At 42.5% G+C, this 16,245-nt stretch overlaps 1 protein-coding gene across 1 annotated transcript; it reads left to right on the top strand.

Moving 5' to 3' along the window:
• Positions 1–3,762: 3,762 nt before the first annotated feature.
• Positions 3,763–13,651, top strand: IZUMO2 (IZUMO family member 2; the record flags this gene model as incomplete). Its single annotated transcript, XM_082861925.1, has 3 exons — positions 3,763–3,994; positions 4,191–4,265; positions 13,554–13,651. The coding sequence occupies 3 exons, from the start codon at positions 3,763–3,765 to the stop codon at positions 13,649–13,651; spliced, it is 405 nt and encodes a 134-aa protein (XP_082718051.1).
• Between the last annotated feature and the right edge of the window lie 2,594 nt (positions 13,652–16,245).

Raw genomic sequence — 16,245 nt, 5'->3', positions numbered from 1 at the left:
TCTTGTCGGGACGACCCCGTAATGTAATGTCAGCACTCCTATCATCCCATTTTATAGATGAGGCAGCTGAGGCACAGAGAAATTACCTAATTTCACTGAGGGCCCCCAGTAATTAAGAGGCAGAGCTTAATTTTAATTAATTAATTAAAGTGGGCAGTCTGACCCCAGAGGCACACTTAACCACCTGGTTCATACAAAACCCAGTGTTAGTTTTATTTATTTCTTATTCATTTACTCCATTTTGCCCTCACCACCTGCTTCCTTTTCCTTCCCAGCCAGAGTCACTATTTTATCATGTTTATTGTGGTTCTTTCGTTTGTAGGTGCTCTTACACATTGTGTATTTTTGTTTGGGACATATAAATTTTACATTTATGTCAACAGTATTGGGTTGTTTCTTACTATTTTCACTCAGATGCATTCTTGCTGTGTGCACAGCCTGGTCTGTTGCTTCGCACCCACAGACTCCTCCGTCCTGGACCTCCACCCTCCCCTGCACCTCCTCCTCCCCAGTGATGGACACCAGCTTGCCTTTCACCCTCTCCCCCCACCCCCACTATAAACAGCACTGGGATGAACATCTTTGCCCCTGATGGGCGAGCGTGAGAACTTCTTCAGCCTCTTCACCAAAGACAGTGGAATTGCCAGGTTGTGAAATCTGCAGGTAATTAAGTTAACGAAGTTTTACCAAATGGCCCTTTAGCGTGGCTACATCATCAGAGAAACAAAACCGGTTCTGCTTCCAGATTCTTCCTGCCTCCCACCTGGACCTGAGGCTTTGGGGCTTAGAAGCAGAGGAATTTGCAGCTTTTGTTTCCCCACATTTATTTTCAGTCCCATTCTGACAACTCCTTACCTTGGGGCAAATAGCCCCCCTTGACTCACTACTGCCTGCCTGCGGCATGGTAATGGGGGAAGGGGAAAGGCCGGGCAAGTTCATATCTCGGTTCGTATCTCAAAGTATCATCTGCAGCGCATTAGCTATTATTATAAGTGGCTAATCCTGGGAAAGGTAGGCGAGGGCAGCAGGAGGCCAAGAGTGAGATTTCTCAGGTGGGAAAAAGAGAATTTCAGTGTGGTGTGAGCACCCCCTTGTGGTCTAATCTCCTCATTACAACTTGAGTGATTCTCCCCATTAACCCCAGTTACTTTAATCACACCTAATTCAATTCAAATGATACTTATTAGGCACCAGCGATGTCCAATTTAAATATAATTCGAGCCCCACATGTGATTTCAAACTTTCTGCTAGCCAAATTAAAAAGGTAAAAAGAAACAGGTGACACTAATTATAATATTTTCTTTAACCTAATAGGCCCAAAAAACGATCACTTCAACGTGCAACCAATATAAAAATTATTGAGATTTCTTTTTTTACCTTTTATTGTACTAAGCCTTCAAAATGTTCTCAGGACAGCCCAGGTCAATGCGGACACTAATTTTTTCACTAAAAACATTTGATCTCTACTTAGATTTCATAACATTTACAGTAGAAGAGGTAGATTCCCATACTTACGTTGTTCCAAACATGTTTAAAGGGTTCCCAATAACTGAACTGAGGTTCCATTTTTTTAAATCTAAGTTTAAATCTATTACAAATTCCCTCCTAGGGGTTGGGGACATACTGGTGAACAAGATACATGTGGTTCCTCGCCTCAAGGGGTTTATTGGATGATATAGGAGAAAGACAAAAAAAGAATTATAAATTGTAATTAAAGCTGCGGAAGAAACTAACAGGATAATTAGAGTTAATGGCAAACCATGACTCCTCAGCTGAAAATGGCTTTTACATCTCTAAAGGGTTGAAAAAAGTCAAAAGAAGAATATTTTGTGACACGTGAAAATTATATGTAATTCGAATTTCAGTGTTTATAAATAAAGTTTTATTGGAACACAGCTGCATCTATTCATTTCTATATTGTCGGTGGCTGCTTTCCTGTTACAGTAGCAAGAGAACTATGGACGACAAAGCCGAAAATATTTACAACCTGGCTCCTTACAGAAAGTGTTTGCCGATTCCTAAAATAGAGAGTAAAGAGGCAGGCATGCTTTACAGAGAGGGGGTAATCTGGGAGGACTTTTCAGAGGAGGTGATATTGAAGCAGAGAAGAGTCAGGAGGCATTTACGAAAGTCTGAATATGGTTGAACCGATCAAGCCAATGTTAAATATCCTGAATGTGAATTTAACTACTCTAGGTACTCTCAATACCTCATATAAGTGGAATCATACAGTATTTACCTTTTGTGACTGGCTTTATTCCACTTAGCATAATGACCTCAAGGTTCATCCATGTTGTCGCATATGTCAGAATTTCCTTCCTTTTTAAGACTGAATAATATCCCATTGCATGTATATACCACATTTTGTTTACCGATTTGTTAATTGATAGGTTGTTTCCACATTTCAGTTTTTGTGAATAATGCTGCTAAGAACATGGGTGTGCAAAGATCTCTTCCAGTCCCTGCTTTCAGTTCTTTTGGATGTATATCCAGAAGTGGAATTGCTTCATCATATAGTAATTCTACTTTTAATTATTTGAGGAATGTCCATATTGTTTTCCATAGCGGCGGTACCATTTTACATTTCCACCAACAGTGCACAAGGGTTCCAATTTCTCCACATCTTTGCCAACACATTATTTTCTGTTTTTTAGATAGTAGCCATCTTCATGGGGGTGAGATGGTAGCTCATTGTGGTTTTGACTTGCAGTCCCCTAATGCTCAGTGATGTTGGACATCTTTTCACGTACTTATTAGCCATTCTTATATCTTCTTTGGAGAAATATCTATTCAAATCCTTTGCCCATTTTTAATCGAAATTAACAATCTCTATATAATATATACATAGAGAGAGAGAGAGAGACAGTGGATGCAAGTGTTAATAAGGCATATTCAAGTGTTTATTGTACTGTTCCTGTAGCTTTTCTCTAGGTTTGAAGATTTTTCCAAAAAAAAAAAAAAATCCAGGGAAAAAACAGGGTGCGTTTTCGTCTTCTGTGGATTCATTGAATTCAATAAATATTTATTGAGCACCTAGGACATGTCAGGCATTGGACAAGGGCAGGGAACACAAACCCTGACCTCCGGGCACTAGCGTACTGGGAACTCATGATATATCATATGGTTTATTTACTTCCCAGCACTTAATGCGGTTTGTCATGATCTTATTTACTAATCTGTTTACTAGGTTTTACATTTCTCTCCCGTGCACATCCTTCCACTCCTGCTAGAAGGAACCCCATGAGCAGGAACTGTGTCCATCTCATTCAGTCTATCTCCAGCGCTCCGCTGGAGATAGTGGGTGCTCCATTGACAGGTCTTGAACTGTAAACTCCACGTGAGCAGAGACTGTGTCTGTTTGCCTCAGTGCTCCATCAGGCGCCTAGGACAGGGCCCGGTACACAGTAGGTGTTCAATAAATATTTGTTGAATTGAAGAATGTAAGTTCTGAAAAGAGCAGGGATCTCCTGTTTTTCTCAGCTCTAACCCTAGCTCCTGGAGCAGACCTGGCACACAGTAGGTGCTCAATACACATAAGTTTGAAGAATGAATGTAAGATCCAAGAAGGCAGGGCAGACCTCTGCTTTTTGAGATTCTCTCCTTAGCTCCCAGCTCCACGCCTGGCACAAAGCAGGTGCTCAGCAAACGCGCGCCTGCGCACTCACGCACTCACGGAGTGTTTCTCCCCGGGCCTCACTGACTCCGCCCCTGGCTGGGGGGCGGGGCCGACCGGGTTCTCTGTGAAGTCACAAAGGCCGTGCCATGCCTCTGACCTTAGCCCTTCTGCTGCTCCTGGACCTGAGCGCCCGACGAGGCTGGGGCTGCCTGCATTGTGACCACTCGGTGCGGGAGGCCCTGAGCCAGCTGCGCGTCGCCCTCATCCCCGACCGCTTCCATCAAAAGCAGCTGCAGGCCCGCGCTCGGGCCCTGCTGCTGGGCATGGAGGGGCCTTTCTTCCGGGACTACGCGCTGAACGCCTTTGTGGGGAGAGTGGGTGAGTGCTGGGGAGGGGAGGGTGCCTAGCACGGTGGAGAAAGGGACCAGTGGGGCAGCCCGAGGCTGGGCCGGGAGACCGACCTTTGGGGACCACGCCCCCAAGGGGGAGGGCGGGGCCCATCTCGGAGGGAGCTGGAGGGGATCACTTGGCTCTCGCAGGGACCCACTGGAATTTCCTCCCCTCTCGCCCCCAGGGATAGAGCACCTGGACCTTGTGGCATCCTTTATCAAGAATCAAACAAACAACTTAATGGTTAATTCTCTTAGAGGTAGGAGCTAAGAGGGAAAGCCTTTTTCCAACCCCCTTTCCCTTCCTTTCCACCGGTTCACTACGCCTTCTCTTGATGTAAAAATAAAAGCAAACACGCTGTACAGCCTTTACTGTGTCAGAGTTCTAGAAAAGTCTAGGACAGGTCATCAAGGTGGGCGGTATTGTGATCTGCCCTTTACAGAGGGGGAGGCTGAGGCTCAGAGAGGTTAGGCGACATACCCAAAGTCACACAGCTAGGAATAACAGAGCTGAGGATTTGAACCTGGGACATCCAGCTTAGACCCTTATATTCGTAACCATCACCCCATGAGGTTTCTCCTGGTTTTGTATTCAGCGGCTCCTGGGACGCCACTCTCAGGGTTGGTCCTTGGAAATCATTGTGGCCGTTAAGACAGTTCCCAACGGGAGGGCAGTAGAGGGCCCTGTGGACTGGGGTGGGAGGACGAATCTAAGCCCCAGGAACCTCACCCCACTTTGAGGGATGGAGCAGGGAGAAGGGCACCACGGAAGAGCCCACCATTTTTTTTTTAAAGATATGAAATATTTGTGTGTGTGTAGTTTGTATAAAGCGAGCCCTGAAAGAGGAATGGGGGTGGGGCGGTGGGTAGATTCGCAGAATACTGATGTCTGTTGTCCTAGGATAAGGGAACAGAAGGTGATGTATGCTTTTCTTGCCTATGCTTGTCAAATTGCTGTGGATTTCCATTTCCTTTTCTTTTTCCCTCCCTCCCCTTTTTAATAACGAATATGCAGTAGTCACAGAATCAGGAGGAAATAACAATCATTTTAATTACATTAAAAAATTAAATTTTATCTCAATTTTTAGAATTGCCCTACCATTTAGTGAATATGAAACTTTAAAAAACAATGCATACTAAGGAGTGCAGGGCTTTTGCGGGGGCAGGGAGAGGTAATGAATATTCTAAAATTGTGGCGATGGTTACATGACTCTGGGAATAATCTAAAAGCCGTTAAATTGTGTACTTTAAATGGGTGAATTGTATAGTATGTGAATTATGTCTCAGTAAAGCTGTCCAAAAAAAAAATCCAAATGTGTATAGTCCCCTTTGACCAGGCCCCTTCCTGGGAACTTTAAACACTGGAAGGTCTGTTCTCAGCTGGCGGACAGGGAGTGAGTTTGGGTTCTCATTCCAGACCTTTGAGAGAGGTGTAGAAATTACAGTGGAGGTCCTGAGGGTGGACTGCCCTGGAATCAAAGCCTGGCTAACCTTCAGCAAGCTAGTTAACATCTTTGTGCCTCGGTTTCCTCATCTGTAAAATGGGAATAATAGCACTCACCCCATAGTCACTGAGAACCATAAAGAGGTCTGTGAAGGTGCATTTAGCCCACAGTAAGTGCTCAATAAATGTTAGTTATTAAGATGATTATGCTGCATCTTGTGTCTCTGTCTAGAGCAGGAATTGGCAAGATATAGCCTGGGGGCCAAATCTGCAAATAAAGTTTTATTGGAACACAGCCACACCCATTCATGTATTTACTGTCTATGTAGCTTTTGCTCTCCAAGGCAGAGCTGAGTGGGGACAATGACCATATGGCCCTCAAAGCTGAAAATATTGACTGTCTGGACCTTCGCAGAAAAAGCTTAGAGCAGGAGGTCTCAACTCAGGCTGCAGGTTGGAATCCCCTGGGGAACTTTTAAGACAATCCAGGAGCCCAGGCAGCAGCCCATGCCAATTAAATCAGAATATCAGGGGGCGGGGCCTGAACATCAGTCATTTTTAAACTCTCACCTTTTAAAAAAAGTGATTTTTATATTTTGAAAAAATTCAAATGGATAGAAAAGTGGCAAGAGTAGTACAATAAACACCTATACACCATTCTTAACATTTCACTATATGGTAACCATTGCCACATTTGGTGTGTGTGTGTGTGTGTGTGTGTGTGTGTGTGTGTGTGTGTGTGTACCATCTGAGACTTAGTGATACTTCAACCCTAAATTCTTCAGCAGGCAATCAGACAATCTCCTAAAAACAAGGAAAGACATTCTCTTACACAGTGAGTGTACCTAGGAATTTAATCAATTCCATACTATCCTCTAATATTCAAACCTCATTAAAATTTCCCCAACTGTCTCAGTCATGCCCTTCATGGCTAGTTTTCTTTCAGTGCTAGACCTGTTCTGGGATCATGCATTGCATTCAGTTGTCTTTTATGATGATGACATTTTTGAAGAGTCCAGGCCAATGATTTTACCAACTATTATTATATTATTGGGGTTGGTTACATAGGCAAGGAGCACCCAAGTGTCTTTTCTCAGTTATTCTGTCTCCAGCCCCACCAGAGGTCAAGCTGCTACTGTGTTGGCCCAAGGCCACCACCATGAATCACATTGTTAGCACAGACGGTGTGGTGTGACCCAAGGCTTCCAAGTAAAGAAAGACACACTTAACAGGTGGGATATTCCAAGGACTTAGAGATTACCTCCCAGGAACGAGGCAAGAACCAAGCCTTTTTTTTTTTTTTGGAATGTGCAGGGTTTGGAAAACTCAGACCTGCTGAGTTAACCCTTTACTGTAAAATATAACATGTCAAATGGGGACAAATACTACAGAGAAAAAAAATAAAGCAGGGACCAGGGGATGGGGAGTACTGGGAATAGGGGCAGGGCTTGCAGGTTAAAATAGGACAGCCAAGAAGGATGTCACTGAAAGGTCAGCATGTGAGAAAAGATGTGGAGGAGAGGGGGAAGCAGCTATGAAAGGGTAGAAGTCTAGGCTAGAAGGCTGTAGGCAGAAAGGACAGCGACTGCAGTGCCTGAGATGAGACTGTGATTGGCATATTCACAGAACCTTGAAGAGGCCAGGGAGGCTGGAGTGGAGAGAGAGGGAGAGATGTAGAAGCTGAGGTCCTAGAGGTAAGGGGAAGGGGATGGGTAGGTTGGTACCCATCAACTGGAAGGGACTTATAATGGTAAGGACTTTCCTCATCACTTCTCTTTTTTTATTTTTTTATTTTTTGGCTGCACCGCAACCAGGGATTGAACCCACACCCTCGGCAATGAAAGCGTGGAGTCCTAACCACTGGACCACTGGACCACTGAAGAGATTATAGCTGAAAACTTCCCTAACATGGGAAAGGAAATAGTCAATCAAATCCAGGAAGCACAGAGAGTACCACACAGGATAAACCCAAAGAGAAACACACCAAGACACATATTAATCAAACTATCAAAAATTAAATACAAAGAAAAAATACTAAAAGCAACAAGGGAAAAGCAACAAATAACATACAAGGTTATATGTTAATCCCATAAGGTTAACAGCTGATTTTTCAGCAGAAACTCTGCAAGCCAGAAGGGAGTGGCAGGACCTATTTAAAGTGATGAAAGGGAAAAAGCTACAACCAAGATTACTCTACAACCAAGATTACTCTACCTAGCAAAGATCTCATTCATATTCGATGGAGAAATTAAAACCTTTACAGATAAGCAAAAGTTAAGAGAATTCAGCACCACCAAACCAACTTTACAACAAATGCTAAAGGAACTTCTCTAGGCAGGAAACACAAGAGAAGGAAAAGGCCTACAGAAACAAACCCAAAACAATTAAGAAAATGGTAATAGGAACATACATATTGATAATTACCTTAAATGTAAATGGATTAAATGCTCCAACCAAAAGACATAGACCGGCTGAGTGGATACAAAAACAAGACCTGTACATATGCTGTCTACAAGAGACCTACTTCAGACATAGGGACACATACAGACTGAAAGTGAGGTGATAGAAAAAACATTCCATGCAAATAGAACTCAAAAGAAAGCTGGAGTAGCAAGTCTCATATCAGACAAAATAGACTTTAAAGACTATTACAAGAGACAAAGAAGGACACTACATAATGATCAAGGGATCAATCCAAGAAGAAGATATAGCAATTGTAAATATTTATGCACCCAACATAGGAGCACCTCAATTCATAAGGCAAATGCTAACAGCCATAAAAGGGGAAATTGACAGTAACACATTCATAGTAGGAGACTTTAACACCCCACTTTCACCAATGGACAGACCATCCAAAATGAAAATAAATAAGGAAACACAAGCTTTAAATGACACATTAAACAAGATGGACTTAATTAATATTTATAGGACATTCCATCCAAAAACAACAGAATACACTTTCTTCTCAAGTGTTCATGGAACATTCTCCAGGATAGACCATATCTTGGGTCGCAAATCAAGCCTTGGTATATTTAAGAAAATTGAAATCATATCAAGTGTCTTTTCTGACCACAAAGCTATGAGACTAGATATCAATTACAGGAAAAGATCTGTAAAAAATACAAACACATGGAGGCTAAACAATACCCTACTAAACAACCAAGAGATCACTGAAGAAATTAAAGAGGAAATCAAAAAATACCTAGAAACAAATAACAATGAAAACACGATGACCCAAAACCTATGGGATGCAGCAAAAGCAGTTCTAAGAGGGAAGGTTATAACAATACAACCCTACCTCAAGAAACAAGAAAAATCTCAAATAAACAACCTAACCTTACACCTAAAGCAATTAGAGAAAGAAGAACAAAAACACTCCAAAGTTAGCAGACAAAAACACCCCAAAGTTAGCAGAAGGAAAGAAATCATAAAGATCAGATCAGAAATAAATGAAAAAGAAATGAAGGAAACAATAGCAAAGATCAATAAAACTAAAAGCTGGTTCTTTGAGAAAATAAACAAAATTGATAAATCATGAGCCAGGCTCATCAAGAAAAAAAGGGAGAAGACAAATCAACAGAATTAGAAATGAAAAAGAGAAGTAACAACTGACACTGCAGAAATACAAAGGATCATGAGATATTACTAAAAGCAACTATATGCCAATAAAATGGACAACCTGGAAGAAATGGACAAATTCTTAGAAAAGCACAACCTTCCGAGACTGAACCAGGAAGAAACTGAAAATATAAACAGACTAATCTCAAGCACTGAAATCGAAACTGTGATTAAAAATCTTCCAACAAACAAAAGCCCAGGACCAGATGGCTTCACAGGTGACTTCTACCAAACCTTTAGAGAAGAGTTAACACCTATCCTTCTCAAACTCTTCCAAAATATAGCACAGGGAGGAACACTCCCAAACTCATTCTACAAGGCCATCATCACGCTCATACCCAAACCAGACAAAGATGTCACACAAAAAGAAAACTACAGGCCAATATCACTGATGAACATAGATGCAAAAATCCTCAACAAAATACTAGCAAACAGAATCCAACAGCACATTAAAAGGATCATACACCATGAGCAAGTGGAGTTTATCCCAGGAATGCAAGGATTCTTCAATATACACAAATCAATCAATGTGATACACCATATTAACAAACTGAAGGATAAAAACCATATGATAATCTCAATAGATGCAGAAAAAGCTTTTGACAAAAGTCCACACCCATTTATGATAAAAACTCTCCAGAAAGTAGGTATAGAGGGAAGCTACCTCAACATAATAAAGGCCATATGACAAACCCACTGCCAACATTGTTCTCAATGGTGAAAAACTGAAACCATTTCCTCTAAGATCAGGAACAAGACAAGGTTGCCCACTCTCACCACTGTTACTAAATATAGTTTTGGAAGTTTTAGCCACAGCAGTCAAAGAAGAAAAAGAAACAAAAGGAATCCAAATCAGAAAAGAAGAAGTAAAACTGTCACTGTTTGCAGATGACATGATGCTATACATACATAATCCTAAAGATGCTACCAGAAAACTACTAGAGCTAATCAATGAATTTGGTAGAGGAGCAGGATACAAAATTAATGCACAGAAATCTTGTGCATTCCTATACACTAATGATGAAAAATCTGAAAGAGAAATTAAGGAAACATTCCCATTTACCATTGCAACAAAAAGAACCAAATACCTAGGAATAAACCTACCTAAGGAGACAAAAGACCTGTATGCAGAAAACTGTAAGACACTGATGAAAGAAATTAAAGATGATACAAACAGATGGAGGGATATACCATGTCCTTGTATTGGAAGAATCAACATTGTGAAAATGACTATACTACACAAAGCAATGTACAGATTCAATGCAATCCCTATCAAACTACCACTGGCATTTTTCACAGAACTAGAATAAAAAATTTCACAATTTGTATGGAAACACAAAAGACCCCGAATAGCCAAAGCAATCTTGAGAAAGAAAAACGGAGCAGGAGGAATCAGGTTCCCAGTCTTCAGACTATACTACAAAGCTACAGTAATCAAGACAGTATGGTACTGGTACAAAAACAGATATATAGACCAATGGAACAGGATAGAAAGCACAGAGATAAACCCACACACATATGGTCACCTTACCTTTGATAAAGGAGGCAAGAGTATACAATAGAGAAAAGACAACCTCTTTAATAAGTGGTGCTGGGAAAACTGGACAGCTACATTTAAAAGAATGAAACTAGAACACTTCCTAACACTGTACACAAAAATAAACTCAAAATGGATTAAAGACCTAAATGTAAGGCCAGACACCATCAAACTCTTAGAGGAAAACATAGGCAGAACACTCTATGACATAAATCACAGAAAGGTCCTTTTTGACCCACCTCCTAGATAAATGGAAATAAAAACAAAAATAAACAAAAGGTACCTAATGAAGCTTAAAACCTTTTGCACAGCAAACGACGCAACTGACAAAGGATTAATCTCCAAAATACACAAGCAGCTCATGCAGCACAATATCAAAAAAAAAAAAAAAAAAAAAACCAATCCAAAGATGGGCAAAAGACCTAAATAGGTATTCCTCCAAAGAAGATATACTAACACATGAAAAGATGCTCAGCATCACTAATCATTAGAGAAATGCAAATCAAAACTTCAATGAGGTATCACCTCACACTGGTCAGAATGGCCATCATCAAAAAATCTACAAACAAATGCTGGAGAGGGTGTAGAGAAAATGGAACCCTCTTGCATTGTTGGTGGGAATGTAAATTGATACAGCCACTATGGAGAACATTATGGAGGTTCCTTAAAAAACTAAAAATAGAACTACCGTATGACCCAGCAATTCCACTACTGGGCATATACCCTGAAAAAGCCATAATTCAAAAAGAGTCATGTACCACAATGTTCATTGCAGCACTATTTACAATAGCCAGGACATGGAAGCAAGCTAAGTGTCCACTGACAGATGAATGGATAAAGAAGATGTGGCACATATATACAATGGAATATTACTCAGCCATAAAAAGAAACGAAATTGAGCTATTTGTAATGAGGTGGATGGACCCAGAGTCTGTCATACAGAGTGAAGTAAATCAGAAAGAGAAAAAAAAATACCATATGCTAACACATATATATGGAATCTAAAAAAAAAAAAAAAAAAGGTTCTGATGAACCTAGGGGCAGGATAGGAATAAAGACACAGACGTAGAGAATGGACTTGAGGACACAGGGAGGGGTAAGGGTAAGCTGGGACAAAGTGAGAGAGTAACACTGATGTATATACACTACCAAATGTAAAATAGATAGCTAGTGGGAAGCAGCTGCATAGCACAGGGAGATCAGCTTGGTGCTTTGCGACCACCTAGGGGGTGGCATAAGGAGGGTGGGAGGGAGACGCAAGAGGGAGGGGATATGGGAATATACGTATGCATATAGCTGATTCACTTTGTTATACAGCAGAAACGAACACAGCATTATAAAGCAATTATACTACAATAAAGATGTTAAAAAAAAAGTAGTTCCTTTGAAGCCAAATTCACCCCAATTTTAGGGAAAGGGAAATGGAGACATGTGCATTTGTCAATATGATAAACCCAACCAGATTGAACATGTGACTGTCAATATAAAAATTATTGTATTTTGGTGTGTGTAAGGGTTATAGAGTGACTCAGTTTATCTGAATTCAAAGAATTCATAAAAAGAGGTTTCATTTGTGTGATGCTTTATAGTTAACTGTTTTTAAAGTTGCAGCAATGTTCACAACTCTGTGAAGATTATGTAATCCTTAATAAAAAGAGGAGAAAATGAAAAAAAAAAAAAAAAGTAGAGGTAGACTTCCCTGGTGGCGCAGTGGGTAAGAATCCGCCTGCCAATGCAAGGGACATCAGTTTGATCCCTGGTCCAGGAAGATCCCACGTGCTACGGAGCAACTAAGCCCGTGTGTCACAACTACTGAGCCTGTGTTTCAGGACCTGTGAGCCACAACTACTGAGCCCCACTTGCTGCAACTACTGAAGCCCACATGCCTAGAGCCGGTGCTTGGAAGCAAGAGAAGCCACCACAATGAGTAGCCCGCACATGGCAAGGAAGAGTGGCCCCATGCTCACCGCACCTAGAGAAAGGCAACTCAGCAATGAAGACCCAACACAGCCAAAAATAAATAAATAAAATAAATAAATTTATTTTAAAAAAAAAAAGAACATAGACCCTAGACTGTTTGAAACCAGAAGACTGATGATGCTTGAAACTTCACTTTGATGCCAAGCAATCCGAGAATTGTCCACAAGCTGATCACTCCCTGCTCCTTGAACACTGTAAAACTCCTCACTACCCACTCCAAGGTGGGTCACACAGTCTTGAGGGCATTAGCCCCCTGTGGCCCCTTTGCCTGGCAAAGCAATAAAAGCTACTCTTTTCTACTTCACCCAAAACTCTGACTCCGCGTTTCTATTCAGCACCGATGAACAGAGTCTGAGTTTCAGCAACAGGATTTTATTATTCTGATATATTAACAGACGAATTTATAATAACCCAGCGCATCCTTGCATTCCTGGCCATCTCCAGCTCCCACTATAGGGGTCTATTTCCTTTACCACGCTGCCCTTTAAGAGGTGATGGATGAAACTGAGCCAAACAGGAAGGCGGTTGCCCAGGGAAATTGAATAATTAAGTAACAGAGTCTCGATTCATTCACCATCAGTTTAGGTGGTGTCTTGAAAACTTTTGCTTTGGTAGGAGAAATTTGAGTTAGATGGGTTAACTGGACTATGATGTCGCCTCCTGTGGAGGGCAGTGAAAAACTCTGGCTATAATGGAAATATTCACGGTGCCAGTACAGCCATACAGTTGCCAAATACCATGTTTCGGCCAGCTGCCAAGTAGCTGTTTACAGCGTTCTTTCTCCCGCCCCACGTTCTACTGGAGGACTCCATTTCCCAGCATTCCCCTGCCCTCAGAGACCTTAGGCTTAGAGGAGCGTGAGCCGCAGTGGTTTCTGGGAAATACAGTCCAGCTGCGGAGCGCAGTTTAAAGAACCAGGACTTGAGGTTCCGAGACAGCGACCGCGCAGGCGCCTTCCGGGGCCCGAAGGAGGGCGGGAAGGCCTGGCCGCCGTGCACAACCTGCGGAGGCGCACAGGTGAGTTCCGCACTGGCGGACCCGAGAGGCTGCCGGTGGGTGTGGGCTGACTGAGGCAGGCGCGCAGGAGGCGGACCGAGTCTGCCTGGGTGGGAGGGGAAGGGCGCTGTGGGCGGCGCCCCGCCCCCTCCTGTCACTCGTGAGACTGCCCCAGAGCTCCACTGCCATGGACTCAGCGCACAGGAATTGGGAGCCCGCTGTTTTCCAGGAGTCTAGCCGAGTGCGGTTCTGCGGCCATTTCCCAGGAGGGAGAACGTACCTTTTCCTCACTTAGCAGGTGAAGAACAGGCAAGGGAGATTCCATGGCTTCTTCCAGATCACAATGCCGATTGAGTTGTCCACATGGTGTGAAACCAGGGATGTCTGACCCGAAAGCCCTAGCCCCTCTGGGTCTCATCTCCCCTCTCTAATCTCCCACCACCACCCCAACCCCCATTCTGCCTCTCTCTCTCTCTCTCCCTGTGTCTCTGCTTCTCTTTCTCTGTGTCTGTCCCCTTCTCTCTGGGCCTCTGCGTGCCCCCAGCCTCCATAAGTCTGTGTGTCTTTTCTAAAAACAGTCATTTTCTTCCAAAACCATTGCACTACGCTCACATCAGGAAATGAACATCCATACAATACTATTGATTAGCTAATCTGCAGGCCTTTTTCAGATTTTGCTAATTGTCCCAATAATGTCCTTAATAGCAAAAGAAGATCCCGTGTCATGCACTGCATTCGTTGTCGACACTTTAGTCTCCGTTAACCTGGAACAGTTGTTCAGTCTTTCTTTGACCTTCATGATCTTAGCAATTCTGAAGATTGCAGACCACATACTTCTAGAATGTCCCTCAGTTTGGATGTGTTGTTTGTTTCCTTGTGATTAGATTTAGCCTACCTGCTTTTGACAGGAATACCTTAGGAATGATGCTGTGTCCTTAACAGAGCAGGAGCCTGTGATGTCCGCTTGCCCATCACTGGTCACATTGGCCTCGATCACTTGGCTAAGGTGGCATCTGCCAAGTTTCTCCCGTTTAAAAAGTTATCCTCGGGCTTCCCTGGTTGCGCAGTGGTTAGGAATCCGCCTGCCAATGCAGGGGACATGGGTTCGAGCTCTGGTCTGGGAAGATCCCATATGCTGCCGAGCAACTAAGCCCTTGCGCCACAACTGCTGAGTCTGCGCTCTAGAGCCCGGGAGCCACAACTACTGAGCCCGTGTGCCACAACTACTGAAGCCTGCGTGCCTAGAGCTCATGCTCCGCAACAAGAGAAGCCACCGCAATGAAAAGACCACGCACCGCAACGAAGAGTAGCCCCTGCTAGCCGCGACTGGAGAGAGCCCACGCGCAGCAATGAAGACCCAATACAGCCAAAAATAAATAAATAAATAAAATTAATTAAAAAAAAAGTTATCCTCTTCGTTTTGTAATTACAGTAGATCCCATTATCCTCGGAGGGTACATTCCAAGACCCCCAGTGGATGGCTGAAATCTTGGATAGTACTGAACCCTCTATATACTGTTGTTAACCTAAAGAATAAAGCAGCGGGTTATTTTACCAGCAAAATGGGCTTATTCAGGAACAGCAAAGAATTGCAATTCGGGACAAGCAGGCTATAGCAAAAGCCATAGGAAGTCCAACAAACAAGAGAGGAACTTTATCTTATAGAGAAAAAAAAAAACACAGGAAATTGAGAGGAGTTCTTTTGAATGAAAGTCCATTAGAGAAAAGTGAGAATTCAGAGTGGTGATGGTTTCTCATTGGCCTAGTTGCTGTGGTAGTTGATTTCTTGTAGGGGATGCAATGTACATCTTTTCTGGTTGGGGCCTATAATAGATGGTTCTTTCCTGCTGAAGCTTCTTCCATTAGGGCCTGTGATGGTTGTGGAGTGGTGCTGCTTGAGAACTCCCCCTCCTGGCCTCCCAACTCCACTTTTTAAATAATCTGATCTAATCTAATCTAATTTAATTTAATTTTTGGCTGCGCCACGCGGCATATGGGATCTTACTTCCCTGAACAGGGATCAAACCCACGCCCCCTGCATTGGAAGCATGGAGTCTTAACCACTGGACCGCCAGGGAAGTCCCCCAACTCCACTTTAAATGAGGTTCACTTTTATTAATTTTCACACAGTTTTTTTCTAAACATTCGTACCTATGATAAAATTTCATTTACAAATTAGGCACAGTAAGAGATTAACAATAATAACTAATAATAAAATAGAACAACTTTAAGAATATACAGTAATAAAAGTTTTGTGAATGTGGGCTCTCTCAAAAAATCTCATTGTACAAATTTAATGCCTCTTCTGTAAAGCACTTATGCTTATGCGCTGTGGCTGTAACTTTTGCAGTTTGTTGGGGGTTTTTTGTTTTTTTGTTTTTTTGGCCACGCGGCTTGTGGGATCTTCCCCAACCTGGGATTGGACCCGGGGCCATGGCAGTGTAAGCGCTGAGTCCTAACCACTGGACCACCAGCAAAGTCCTGAATTTCTTTTTCTTTCATCACAATTTCACAGATAGAAGATTCATTCTTAACGTAGATCTTAGCACCCTCAGCATATGATTTTTTTTCTTTTGTTTTTTAAATTTTATTTATTCTTGGCTGTGTTGGGTCTTCGTTGCTGTGCGCAGGCTTTCTCTAGTTACGGCGAGCGGGGACTACTCTT

Source organism: Leucopleurus acutus (assembly GCF_964270905.1).
Source record: "Leucopleurus acutus genome assembly, chromosome: 20".
Classification (NCBI taxonomy): Eukaryota; Metazoa; Chordata; class Mammalia; order Artiodactyla; family Delphinidae; genus Leucopleurus; species Leucopleurus acutus.
This window is presented reverse-complemented; position numbering and strand designations above follow the sequence as displayed.